This window comes from Colletotrichum lupini, chromosome 6, assembly GCF_023278565.1.
Source record: "Colletotrichum lupini chromosome 6, complete sequence".
NCBI classification, from domain to species: Eukaryota; Fungi; Ascomycota; class Sordariomycetes; order Glomerellales; family Glomerellaceae; genus Colletotrichum; species Colletotrichum lupini.
In genome coordinates this window covers 3,709,865-3,722,463 of record NC_064679.1, presented here as the reverse complement: position 1 = coordinate 3,722,463, position 12,599 = coordinate 3,709,865, and the positions used below count along the sequence as shown (strand labels likewise).

The following is a 12,599-nucleotide window of genomic DNA, read 5'->3' as shown; positions in this document are numbered from 1 at the left end:
GGGAGAGGCGACAGAAAGAAGATACGTACCGTGTACCTGTCTTGATTCCATGTTCCTCCAACCAATCAACGGGCCGCCACACTTTCCCATGTTTTCCATGATTCCGACAGATGAGAATTACTTGTCCCATCCAACCTTGCCAACTTGCATCTACTGCGTACACAGCATATCGGCTTGTTGAATCCCTACGTTACTTTGTTACTTCTATCCCTCAAGTACCTTACAACCACATGTTCTCTGACCCAACTTCAACAGGTGCCTAGGCCACCATCTTCCGGATACCGAAAACGGCACTCAACGTACGCAGCAGCATAGGAACAGGGATGGGCCTGCGAGCGAGACAAGCACGGACAGAGTTGACTTTTCCCCAGCAGAAATCCATTTCGTCATTTCTCCTGGGGCCTTGCCGCCTTGGACAGCCTTACATTGTACCGACACTCACAGAGTCACATACACACACTCACACACACACACACACACGCATACCCGGGATACCAGACCAACCCAAACACCTGCGGCACCAACTCCCACTGAAAGTCTCCCCCCCCCCCTTGACACCCTTGACTCCTGACGTGCTCACAACCAACACTTCCGCACCGCATTCCTACACTGCCTATTTACGGTATCACAAAAGTGATAAACATCAATTGCGCCCAAGCTCGAGCAGCAAAACGAACCGTTGGTCCCCATGCCATCTTTCTCTTCCGCCAACTACGGCACCACTTGCTGCAGTAGGTAGCACAGCAGGAAACCCATCATGTGAGGAGAGAACTTGAGCAAAGTGCATTCCCCATTTCATCTCCCCTAGCGTAGGTAGAGACTGCACACCTAGGCACCACGGCACCTAGGGTTTCTCCCGTTCTCCCATTTCCAAATATGCATCGACACCGTCTCCCATCCATCCACTTTCGATTTCCCATGTCATCGGCGATCGACCCTCTCTGGCACTCTGCTACGCGCCCTCGATCCCTCCCTATCCCTCTTCGTACTCCATACACGGCTTTTTAAAAAAAAAATCCTTTCGCTGAGACTGGAAAGAAATCCTGGCATAGCCTGGCAAGCCTTGGGGCAGCGGCCCGAACCTGGGTTAACCACAAACATCCTGCACCCAATGCCACCACCCGCCCGCTCGTCTCACACAAAAAAACAAAAACCTTCGTGATGCTTATTCACGATCTACCCGTCGTGCCCTCCGCCGTGAAGATCGCTGACAAGGCCCCTGACTCGGCGGCAGCCACTTTGGCCAGCCAGCCAGTCCCCTCGGCAGCAGCCTCGTTCTAACCCCAAAGCTGAGATAGATGCCCCAAGCTCTCTGTCTACCTACCTAACCTTACGCCCTTACGCAGTACCTAGCTAGTTCTGCCTCTTTCCTGACTGAACCTGTCCTGCCGTGCCTGCCCGCGTCTCGGCGCCACATGAGACCTCAGCCGACCGCCACAAGCACCACACTCAACAGCGCACCTGTGGTCTGCCATGTGACTCTCGCCCACCAGATACCCCCAAAAGCAGTAAAGATCAGCAAAAGAATGGCATACCTCAATGATTTACTTTGTATGCTGCGAGTTCTGTTGGAAGTGACATCCGCCAATCTGAAGCGCTTCTCGTCATCCAGATGAGCTTCTCAACACCTTTCATATAACCATGTTCCGTCGCGTGAACCAAGCCATGCTGCGCCCACGAGCTTGAACCCTCTCCCGGGTATTGAAGGAGTAGACGGAGCAATCACCTTCCAGGCAGCCCAAGCCCGACGTCGTAAACGGATGCGAATCCGACAGTTCCTTCTCCTTGCAGCGAGCTGAGGCACACGCGCCTAAAGATAACGTAACGGGCATGCATCACTAGCATCTCCCCTCGCTCCGTCTTTGAACACCAACCGTGAACCTGACGTGCCCCCTACCTATGCCCTCTGGTTAGCAGACCACAGCTCGAAACCAAAGTGCGCTTTCCGACGGGGGTTGACGAGAAGCTCGGGAAACCACAATGCAAGAGAACCGTTAACGAGCAACACAAGAGCACCTCGCACAACAGTGAATCATTAGTAGAGACCCGCAGGCCGGGTATGATCCGAATATACCTAGTCATCTGTAGGAATCGAAAGCTCGGCGGCGTGCGTGATGCGTGTCTTTGTGTCTCTGTACGACGACGACGACGACGACGACGACGACGACGACGAAGGAAGCAAGCAATCTCCCGAGTAACAGTGCCACACAGATCCCCGTACCCAGCATGGCATTCTCACAATCGATACAGAAGAGAAGAAAGAACGCGGTAACACCAGAATTACGCTTTCCCACTCTTGTGCCCCTCCTCCGCCTCCCCGCCATCCCCAACGATGGGAGTACGAAGAGGAAGAAGAAGAAAAGCAACGACCTTATCCGACTCCCGGTCCGACTTGACCTTGGACTTCCGAGATGGCAAGACCTGTCAAACATCTCACTAACGAACCGGGCCAACCGAGCTAATACGTAGCCAAGTAAGAAGAGGAGTATTCCCGGTGGCTTTCTCTACCACCTATGTGTATCCAAAGTGTATGTCAAGTGAGGTCCAGGGTGTAAGTCTGAACCACCACCCACCCCGCCATATCCGATATCCCATGCCATTCGGTCCAGTAAGGAGGGGTGGCGAACAGACATGGCAATCCCATTTGCCCATGTGCAATTTTCCATTCCCTGCCTTATTTCTCCTTCTTTCTCGCTGAAGGATGTCATCAGGTATCCAATCAGCTTTGTCAGTCCTGTGGCTCTTCAAGCAAACATCGTAACCCACCAGTAAACCTGCCACTGAACAAAAACGTCAAAAAAATAAAAACATACAACACCAGGTATTCGCTGATCGTCACCGACTCAACTACTAATCTGGCCCTCATCGGCTTGTCTATGGGAGAGCGGACGGGATCCCGAATTCTCCGATGGGTGTGGTCGTATGTGCTTGTTCCCAGGTAGAAATTCTATTATATCGGACGTGAACGAGGGGAAGGGGGGGGCGTACCTTTGACCCCGGGACAGGATAATGATCAGAATACCGAGGAAGAGTTGAATAGAAAGACAAGTCTAAAAGGCTGGCAACGCAGAGCAGAGTGACTCACTCAAGCTTCGTCCGTAAAGTCCCCAAAAATGGTTCGATACGCCCCCCATCTCAGCTACCCCAAGCCCAGCACGTAAAAGACGCCATTCATTCCATACCCACGTTCCAACTTGAGCTTCTTAGCTCCAGCTTTCGGCTCCAGCCTCAAAAGAATATGGCCGAGATGGTAGGAGTAAGACCGTTCAGTATCGTATACAGAATACTGACCTGCCTAGACTAAGAAGCTGAAGCTGAGACCCCTCCAAACCAAGTACGCTACCCAAGGCGTTTGGGCGTCAGGCGTTACTGCTACTTTTCTTTCGAGATTGCCATTTCCGGTGCTCAGCTCGTTCAGCCTACTTCGGACTTTTCTTTGCCAACGCCAGTGTACTGGGTCTGACAGGCATGGTTGGGAAGGCGAACAGATCACGGGTGCCAAGGAGGGACATCTCTTTCGTCGAACCCCATCGTCTTTCGTTTCTAACGTCACTCCGCCGTTCCTTCCTGGTGATACCTCACGATGAAGTAAACACTAACACCTGCTCGTTCAGGTTGACGCGTGTTCGTCCTTTTCGAGTCATGTTTCCAGTCATTGGGCAAATCTCATCTGCGTGAATTTCTATTCGTAAAACAACCACTCCTCTCTATATCATCGTATTGCCATCATTTATGGCGCCGCTGAAGAGGGGATCGCTTAATGATAAAACGAGGGTTCAGTAGAACTAAACCCCCTGACAATAATGTCCGCCCCTCGCTGTTTCCTCTGTTTTTGCCACCGATATCGCCCTACGCCGGAACTTGGCTCCGAGTCTGCTTCAGCAGCTATCCAAGCCCAGCGCTGTTTCTCGTGCCTCATAGACCCTCCCTTAACCGTTCGGTGCTTGTGGTATCATCAACTGCTTCTCTTCTAGTACAGCGGCCCGCGGCGTCCTCAGCGCGTCTTCTTCGTTACGGGTGTGTGCAACACGTCATCCCAGAATTTCCTGCGCAAACTCATCTCCTAAGAAAAGTACGAGGTGATCGCTCTTTGAGATTCGGGCGAGAATTGCTGAAGCAGCGGCGTGGGGTCCACACCTGCCTGGGACAGAAGAGACTTGATGGCGGATACTACGCGGCTTGCAGTCTGTCCCGCCAGAGAGTCTGCCTCCAGAGCCTGTGCAGTGAGCACAAAAATCTTGCCAGCCTGGCCAACGACAGCCGGATGTTGCCTGAATTCACAAATTAGTATCAGTCATAGTTGACTACTCACGTCTTGGAGATTTACTCACTTGTCAATCAATTCTGCCAGGTAGGCGTAGGCGTAGGGTGCGGCCTCCTCGTCATTTGTGACGGGAAGAGTCTCGATCCACTGAGCCACAATGTTGTTGGGGTCCTGAACTGAGCCGGCGTTGAAGTGAAGAATCTTGGCAATGGCAGCACAAGCATTCTCCGTTGCGTAGACGTTGTCCTCACTCCGCGCCTCGGGAACCTGCGTCACTTGGAACAGGAAAGGCAGGGCGCCTCCCAGGAATTGAGCCCAAGGAAGACCGCCGCGGTGGGCTGCCACACCAATGCCGTAGGCCGCGGCCTGGCGGATGGCGGGCGATGAGTCCCTGCAACCATCAACCAGGGGCTGGGTGATGAGGTTGGCGTACTTTTGGCTTTCGGTGCCGCAGTACTCCAGCACATCGTCCATGATGCAGAGACCCCATTGGCGCTGGGTAGGGTCTTCCGACTTGAGGAAGCCCTCGTACGTGGGAAGCAGGCGCTCCCATGACGGGAGGAAGGCGGCACCGTGGTTCTTGAAGATGGCGTGGAAGGCCTTGTTCATATCAGACAGGAGGGTCTGGTCATCTTCGATAGCCAACAAAACGTCCTCGGCTTCGTCTTCTGCATCCTCAGCCGGGAGGCCCTCCTTGTCCTCAAGACGCTGGGCAACACGGTCCTTGTAGTCTTCGATGGCAGAGTGGACTGAGTCAATGAAGCGAGATAGGTGATCGGCGGTGAGGCACTCCTTGCCAACGACTTCGACAGACTCGTAGAAGCACTGATACATCTCGGCAAGAGTATCAATCGCAGGTTCCGCGGTCAACACCTCGAGAAGCTTATCCACGGTCGCAGCCCAAAGCCCGGCGAGCTCGTTTGATGGGCTACCGTACGTCTTCTTGTAGGAGCTCAGAAGCTGAGGCACCAACTTGGCCGAGATGAATCTGACGGGGTCATGGAAGAAGAAGGCCAGACCAGGGAGGGCAATCTTCTCCATGATCTCGGCCACGTAAGGAGCGAAGCTTCCCTCGAGTACCTGAGCGTACACAACAAGCAGCTCAATGGCCATGTTCTTGTCCTCCATCGTGCTAGTCCGGATTCCAATCATCTTGCCCTTGAGGGGGACGAGTTCCCAACCATCCTCCTGCTGAATCTGCTCGACCTGGTCGTCGTCATCCAGGAGCTGAATGTCGGCCTTGGCGCTGGCGAGCTCGAGAAGAGGTGGCATGACGTTGGGCAGGAAGGGAAGGAACTCCTGGCCGAGGACTCTGCACATGCGGCCCCAGCAGTGCATCAGGTACTGCGCTTGAGGGTCATCAGGATCGGTGATGTTTTGCTGGATGGAGGCAAGGAGCTGGACGAGAGTCATAGCATCTTGGCCAAGTCTTTCCTTGCCGACAGCCAGGGCGATCAGTGTAGCGCACTCCATAGCCTTGGCGCGGAGAAGGCGGAACTCCTTGTCGTTCTCTCTCTGCAAAACGCTGACCAACAGAGGCATAAGGGTATCGTAGTACTTAGAGAAAGCAGCCTCAGCAGCGTCGGCGATGGTGGCGATGGTTGACAGAGCCTGCTCCTGGACGTAGCGCTTCTCGTTCTGGAGCAACTGGAAGAGGTGAGACAGGAGCTCGTCGAGGTAAGGCTCCAGAATGGACTTCTCGGCCTCCTCGCAGAAGTTGACGAGGGCAGCAGCGGCGTGCGACTTGACACGAGCCTCGGGAGAGTCAAGGACCGGGATGATGGCCTTGAGAACACGGTCGTAGTAGTCGGTCTGCATCTTGGGCGCGAAATCAGTGCTCATCTGGCCAAGAGCGTTACAACCAGCCCAGCGCACACGGGGGTGCGGGTCCTTGAGCGCAGGAACAACCAAGTCGAGAACCTGGCTGAGCTCACCGATCATCAGCTCCCGGCAGCCTTCAGAGATGGCGGAGATGGCCATCAGAGCCGCATGTCTATCTCTCCAGGCCATAGAGGTCATCATGCGGGGAAGCCAGTTGAAGGTCGGTGCCAGGATGGTCTGGCCACCAAGCTTGTTGGCGAGTCTGTCCATGCACTGCTCTCCAGCGACGTGGTTCTGGTCGCTTTCCTCTTGATCCAGCTAGAGAAGTGTCAGTACTCCAATGATGCAAATTCTGGACAGACCAAAAGTATCACTCACATCGTCAGATGACAGCCAATCAGCCGCATCGTCATCGTCCTCGCCAAGGTCAGTCATGAGACTGAGGCACTGTGTGATCATATCGTTTGTGTAGGTCTCGTCCTTGCGGCACAGTGACGGTGCGTAGTCGGCAAAAGTGGCCATCAACTCAAGAGCGTTTTGGCGGCAAAGGTTATCGAGCTCCTTGTCCTGGATAACAGAGATACTGAACTTGACCAAGTTGCCGAAGAGAGGCTTAAACATCTTGGGCGCGGTCTCGGCCATGTCAATAAGAGCGACAAGGGCGCTGCTAAGGTCCTCAGAGTCATGGCTTTCCTTGATAGGCGGCATGATGTTGAGAACATCGGTAATAAGAGGGTAGTACTTGGGCTGCGCCTTCTTTCCCAAGCTCCTGAAGAAGGCCGCAAACGCCTCCATGGCGGCCAGACGCACCTTGATGAAAGTCAGCCGGCTTGATAATGATGGCGAATGGATGGGAATTCTCCTACCTGAACGGAATCATCCTTGAAACCCTTCTGGAAGGCCTGGATAACCGTGTCCTCGTGCTGCTTCTCAATAATACCCGGAGTCGTGGCAAAGACGCGGAACGCCGTCTCTCTCTTCTCGGCGTCGGGCGCTATGCTAAGCTGGAAGAGACCGCCCAGCAGCTCGGGCCAGGAATCATCTGCCATGGTGTTAGGCTCGGAACGTCCCAAAGCATGAAGAAACAGAATGTGGGTGTCGACGTACTGTTTTCGGTGTATTGCCTCGCGACTTCAGCGACAGCGTCACTGATCTTGTTTCTCACGGCACGCTGGAAGTCACCACCGAGGCTCTCGAGAAGCTTCTGGCGGATGACGGCAGCCTGGTCCTGAGACAAGGACAAAAACATATCAACCAACTCGCCGCGGTCATTCTTGCGGCTCTTGGAGGCGATTCTTCGGAAAATAACGGCGGCGAAGGAGCGTATCTGGTGAGCAAAGTGGCGCGGTTAGCTGGAGGCCAGAAGAGCGTGCGTGTTTACATGCGCAGGAATGGCGAGGGTAGGTAGAGGCGGAGGCATGAGGTGCAGGGTGGAAGAGCGTACCGAAGCATCAGATCCGACTTGAATCTGCTCAGCAAGACCCATCAACAAAACCTCGGGTCGGGTGGCTGTCCAGTTATTTTGAAGGTGGTCTTCGGCCTGCGATCGAACCGAGTTGTCTGGAGATTGGAGAGCTTGCAGCAGCTGCGAGAGCTCTGCGTGGACGTCTGGGGGGAGAACAGACATATTTGCGACTGAGACGGGGAGGAGATGGTGGTGGTTTGTTGTCGAGTCGTCTGCTGGATTTTTGCAGATTAATTAATTACCAGCCCCAAGACAGCGCAGCCGGGGCGGTGTGAGGTTGTCGGGGGCGCAAAGCTTGTCGAAAAAGAGGTAGGGTATACGCGGGGGAGAGGCGGATAAGAGTCGGCGTCGGGTTATGTTTTGTTCTGAGGGGTACTTTTTTACCCTTTTCGGTGGCTCAATGTCTCTGGACCTTAATTTTTTCCCAGTCTTGGTGCGCCAAAGTAAGCGAACGCGTGTCGGACGAGGATATGGAGGAGGGCGGGTATATGCAGTCGTTTTCTGGAAGAAGGGACTGATCGCAATGAGATTTCTTGTGCTTCAAGAGGCACGGTTCGGGTGGTGGAGGGAGGTTTTTTTTTTTGGGTCGAAAGGGAAGGGAAAAAAAAAACAAAGAAACATGCGGGAGTCAAAAAAGTGAGGCAGCAAGCCCGCGATGGTGAGGGACCAGGACTGGGGGTCTTCTTCGGGTCTTCCTGTCGTGGAGGGGAAACCTGCAAAAAATGACAATAATTTTGGCAGGTTTTTGGCGGGGCTGTTGCTAAAGGGTGGGCTCCACCTGTACGTCCCTCCCGTCCGGCGTCAGGCCGTCCGTGGTCACTTTACCTAGGTACCTTACATAGTAGGTACCTACCTTGTTGAGGTGGTGTCGCTGCGAGGTTTGTACCCGTGCTGGCGCGGTGCTACGTACGGGGCGGCATTATCAGCAACTCAAGGCACGAAAACGCGCTGTCCTGGGCTGTCGGTGGTCTGCCCGCCCTGGCCCCGGCTTGGGGAGGGGAGGAGGGGTGACGGATGGGAGGGGTTCTGCGGTGTAAGTGCCAACGGTACCTTACGGGCTCAGTACATTGTCACGTCCCGTCGTGTGTACGTATAAAATAATTTGTTAGTAAATTGGGCTTTTGACTGGCTGTGGTTGCATGTGAAGATTGGTCTCCACCGACAGGGTCAACGTTTGATCAAGGTACCTGGCCCTCCAGTGCACAGGCACGCAGACGCGCAGAGAGAGCAACACTCATCGATTTCTTTCCAAGCCGTTTGTTACCAAGTAAACCGTTGGCTGGTATGCCCCAAAATGCCAAACTCTACCCAAGAGACATGGTGACGATACAATTTCAAAAGAGCAATGTCTATGATTTATCATCTGATTACTAAGGTAGCATCACGTTGATTAGGTAGACTGATGGCTATCCCACTCCATTGGTGTTCAATTCGCATCAACCCACCTACCAATTGCCAAACACAATCAGTAAGTATCAAAGCATCTTGGCCAAACACTAAGATGGAACCTGTCCACAGTAGCAGAACGCGAACAAATGATGAGAAGCCATGAAAATTCTCTGCCGAGGAAATAACACAAAGAAAGAAAAGCCCGCTGGCAAGCTTCACCATGTCAAGATATGTTGCATGAAGCCGAGAAGCTCTCTACAAGCAAGGAGCTTCCTATCTTGAGGCACTCACGTTTTCGTCCAAGCTTCCGGCTGCCCTATCATGAAAGACGAGTAAAAATGGCTGTACATGCCGTATTGCGGACAAGTCCCTTTGTTTCTACCATTGTGCCTGCCAACCAGCGTCCCTGAGGTTAGTAGGCTTGGACACATTTCCCTAGTCACAGATGAGGGGCGATGCATCAAGGGACGGCCCTTTCTCTGGCTGAAAGTCAAGACGGTACGGCGAGATATCCGGCCACATACAATATACGAAGCCCGTCTGAATACAAATATCATGGCCCAGGCACAAATCAAAAAGTAAGCGACTGCTTACAATGGTGCTGGAGTTACATAAGGTGGCTGCAGGTGGCTGCCGACAAGAAAGAGACGAAACGGCAAATGGATCTTGCATAGAATCCTTCATCTGTGATTAACATTAGTCGCGACCGAGTCCCAACTTTCCTATATCTGGTATAGGTATGTACCAGTCCGACATCATTAGAATGCATCTAGATATTTCAGGTATGTATTTGAGCGAAGTATGCGGAAGGGGGGGTTATCTGGCTTATGGGGTATGGGGAGAAGACATAGCCAATGAGAACCCGGTCTGCCAACATACCTGTCCAAGGAGGGGTAGCGGACAGATTCCTTGCCTACACTTGTACATACCTTAGTCTAGACAACCTCAGTCCATTCTAACGTTCAGCACCCAAAAACTCCCCGCCGGCGCTGTTTACATCCCTGGGGTTACGTCTCCGGGGTACGTAACCCCGTTGTGTAGTGGCTAAGTTTTGCCAACGTCCTCCCCAGCGCCTGTCATGATGCTTCACTCGCCTTAGGCGAAGGTAACTACCTTAGGGAGGTACCTAGCTAAGGTACCTAAGGTAAGGTCCAGTAGCTGCAACCCCTCATCTTGCTTCTTTTCTTTTTTCTTTCCCCGCCTCAGTCTCGTCGTTGTCGAGTTGTTGGCTGTTGCCGGAACAGAAATCTCTTGAGACCTTTTACACATAGTTCAAACCACACTGCCATCTCGCTAGGTACTCCATCATCCCAGCATCGCGACGTTCGAAGACTTCAGCGTCTTCTGCACGAGTCAAATCACATTTCAACCAATAGAATACCATATCCAGGAGAGCCGTGGAACACCCCGTTGAAAGCGCATGTCAAGTTCGCCTCCCCTGCCACCTTGGGATCCGTCAGATCACTGCAGCCCCTCAATTGCGATCCATAGCTCTACGTAAGGCGGTGCAACTTCCCCGGCCCCAGGCTGGGCAACCGTCGCTCTCGGGCGCAATCAGCCGACCATTGACTTCTTCATCTCTCGGCGCCTCGTCAACAATCCCCTCAGCCACCACAAAAGAAGCGGCTTTGCAAAGTGAAAAGGCATCGCTCATTGAGGAAGACTCAGGCTTAGCCAATATCACGAGCTTCTAGACAGCAAGACACTAAACTGCAGCAACAACATAGCAAGTCGCCAACCACCATCGAAACCCCGCCCTCGATCGTTCTGCCCATCTTGCTACAACATCCCGAGTAGACCGTCCCATACTAGGTTGCACCAACATCTCCCGATTGAATTAAGTCATGGACGCAACACCGACGTCCGGGGCACACAATGACGAAGCCATCATAACCTCACCTCCTGCTGTCCCTCAGCGAACTCCCTCCCAGACGAGCCTGCACAAGACCACCCACGTCCACACCCATCGTCAGAGCTTCGCCGAAAATCTGAGAAATGCGCCTGGCTCGCCTCGCGCCCAGCGACATCCCTCTTTCACCCAAGCTGCTGTACAGGATCTCCTCAACCATCCACCTGCCGCCAACAAGCACTCGAACCCGCGCTTTGCAGGCCGCGACTGGCGCGATATCTCGGTCAACGAGCTCGTTGCCCAAGATGACTTCAGATGGGTTACTCTGGACACCAGTGTTGAGGAGGCCTCGATGGTGCGTTCTCCCTCCCATTTTGTTCAAGTGCTTTGTATCTTTTACTAACGCTGTGGTAGACTCTTGTCAAACACAGCCCGTCCAACGTCGTTCTGATCCGAGAAGATGCATCGTCCAAAACCGCTGTTTCAACATTTGACTACAATGACCTAAACACATATCTTCTTGTAGTTGTAGGACTCGCCAGGCCCGACGAGGAGCAGGTACCCCTGTACGACGAAATCGTGAACAAGGCCCAGACGGGAGCCCGTATAGCCCTACGAGATATCCAGCCGCTTTGCCGCAAGGAGTCACTCATCACCTTGCCCTTTGATGAGACACTGGAACGGGCCATCGAAGTGTTTGGCAGCGGCATCCACCGCGTTCTGGTCACAAACCCCTCGGGCGACGTAATTGGCATCCTCACTCAGCTCAAGGTCATTGAGTTCTTCTGGAACGAAGGCATCAATTTTCCCGCCATCGACAGATTATACCCTGTCCTGTTGCGCGATCTTGGCATCGGCACGCAGCAAATCGTCTCCGTCAAGTAAGAAAACTCTCCTCTTGCTAGCTTGCGACATGAACTAATGCTTTGTAGCTCCGACAGCATTCTAGGAGACGCCCTGGCGCTCATGAACGCCGAGGGTCTGACGAGTGTGGCTGTTATTGACAATGGCCACAATGTTGTTGGAAACATCTCAACCGTAGACGTCAAGCATCTGACGAATGCCGCCGACGCGCCATTGCTCAAGCAATCCTGCATGCACTTCATCTCTGTCATCCTAGGCGAGCGCGGCGTCGAGCACGGCCGCGACTCTTTCCCGGTCTTTTACGTGAACCCGTACTCGACGCTGGCGCACACTGTAGCAAAGCTGGTGGCCACCCAGTCTCATCGCATGTGGGTTGTTGAATCGGCGTCTCCGTCTCCGTCCGCACCGGCTACTCCCTTGTTGGCGCCCACAACGTCGTCAGTACTGGTGCCGGGCATTGGTTCCGCGCCTCAGTCGCCTCTCCCGACTCAGGTTTCGCACGTTGTACCTGCCGCGGCCATGCCAGGCGCCCATCTTTCCGGCCGTCTGACCGGTGTCATCTCGTTGACCGACATCTTGAACATGTTTGCAAAGTCGTCGGGACTGCGGCCGTCGGACCCGGGCGAGCAGCGAGCGCGCCGTCGCAGGAGCTCCAGCAGCTCCATGCGGCCAAGTCTCGACTCGTCGAGACCGAGCCTTGACTCACGTCGATGAGCAAGACTTGGTCTTTGGCAAATATGGAGCAACAATGAAATCCTAGAAAGCTTTACATCAGCTTTTAATGACTGGCGTTTACGGGTTCGTCACATGGGGCTTTTGCTTTCGCTAGAGCATGCTTGTGCTCACTTTTTATGCTTTTTTTTTCTGTCTCCATTAGACGGCCGAAGCTTCAGACGAGATGTTCTAGATCACTGTCGATAACAGGCGCTTCCCGCACTAAATGTGAT

General features: G+C 53.6%; 4 protein-coding genes across 4 annotated transcripts; 2 read left to right on the top strand and 2 right to left on the bottom strand.

Moving 5' to 3' along the window:
• Positions 1–2,078: 2,078 nt before the first annotated feature.
• CLUP02_12614 (uncharacterized protein) lies at positions 2,079–2,432 on the bottom strand (the record flags this gene model as incomplete). Its single annotated transcript, XM_049291578.1, has 1 exon — positions 2,079–2,432. One exon carries the CDS (start codon positions 2,430–2,432, stop codon positions 2,079–2,081), a length of 354 nt encoding a protein of 117 aa, XP_049148723.1.
• A 1,325-nt stretch (positions 2,433–3,757) lies between these two features.
• Positions 3,758–7,712, bottom strand: CLUP02_12613 (uncharacterized protein; the record flags this gene model as incomplete). Its single annotated transcript, XM_049291577.1, has 8 exons — positions 3,758–3,901; positions 3,961–4,006; positions 4,077–4,271; positions 4,332–6,403; positions 6,464–6,895; positions 6,952–7,127; positions 7,193–7,412; positions 7,467–7,712. 8 exons carry the CDS (start codon positions 7,710–7,712, stop codon positions 3,758–3,760), a joined length of 3,531 nt encoding a protein of 1,176 aa, XP_049148722.1.
• Positions 7,713–8,205: 493 nt separating this feature from the next.
• On the top strand, positions 8,206–10,633 carry CLUP02_12612 (uncharacterized protein; the record flags this gene model as incomplete). The annotated part of the gene is made up of 11 exons (XM_049291576.1): positions 8,206–8,365; positions 8,429–8,632; positions 8,698–8,870; positions 8,949–9,018; positions 9,168–9,341; positions 9,379–9,517; positions 9,651–9,804; positions 9,874–9,959; positions 10,010–10,044; positions 10,237–10,394; positions 10,466–10,633. The coding sequence occupies 11 exons, from the start codon at positions 8,206–8,208 to the stop codon at positions 10,631–10,633; spliced, it is 1,521 nt and encodes a 506-aa protein (XP_049148721.1).
• A 150-nt stretch (positions 10,634–10,783) lies between these two features.
• On the top strand, positions 10,784–12,366 carry CLUP02_12611 (uncharacterized protein; the record flags this gene model as incomplete). Its single annotated transcript, XM_049291575.1, has 3 exons — positions 10,784–11,143; positions 11,203–11,669; positions 11,721–12,366. The coding sequence occupies 3 exons, from the start codon at positions 10,784–10,786 to the stop codon at positions 12,364–12,366; spliced, it is 1,473 nt and encodes a 490-aa protein (XP_049148720.1).
• Between the last annotated feature and the right edge of the window lie 233 nt (positions 12,367–12,599).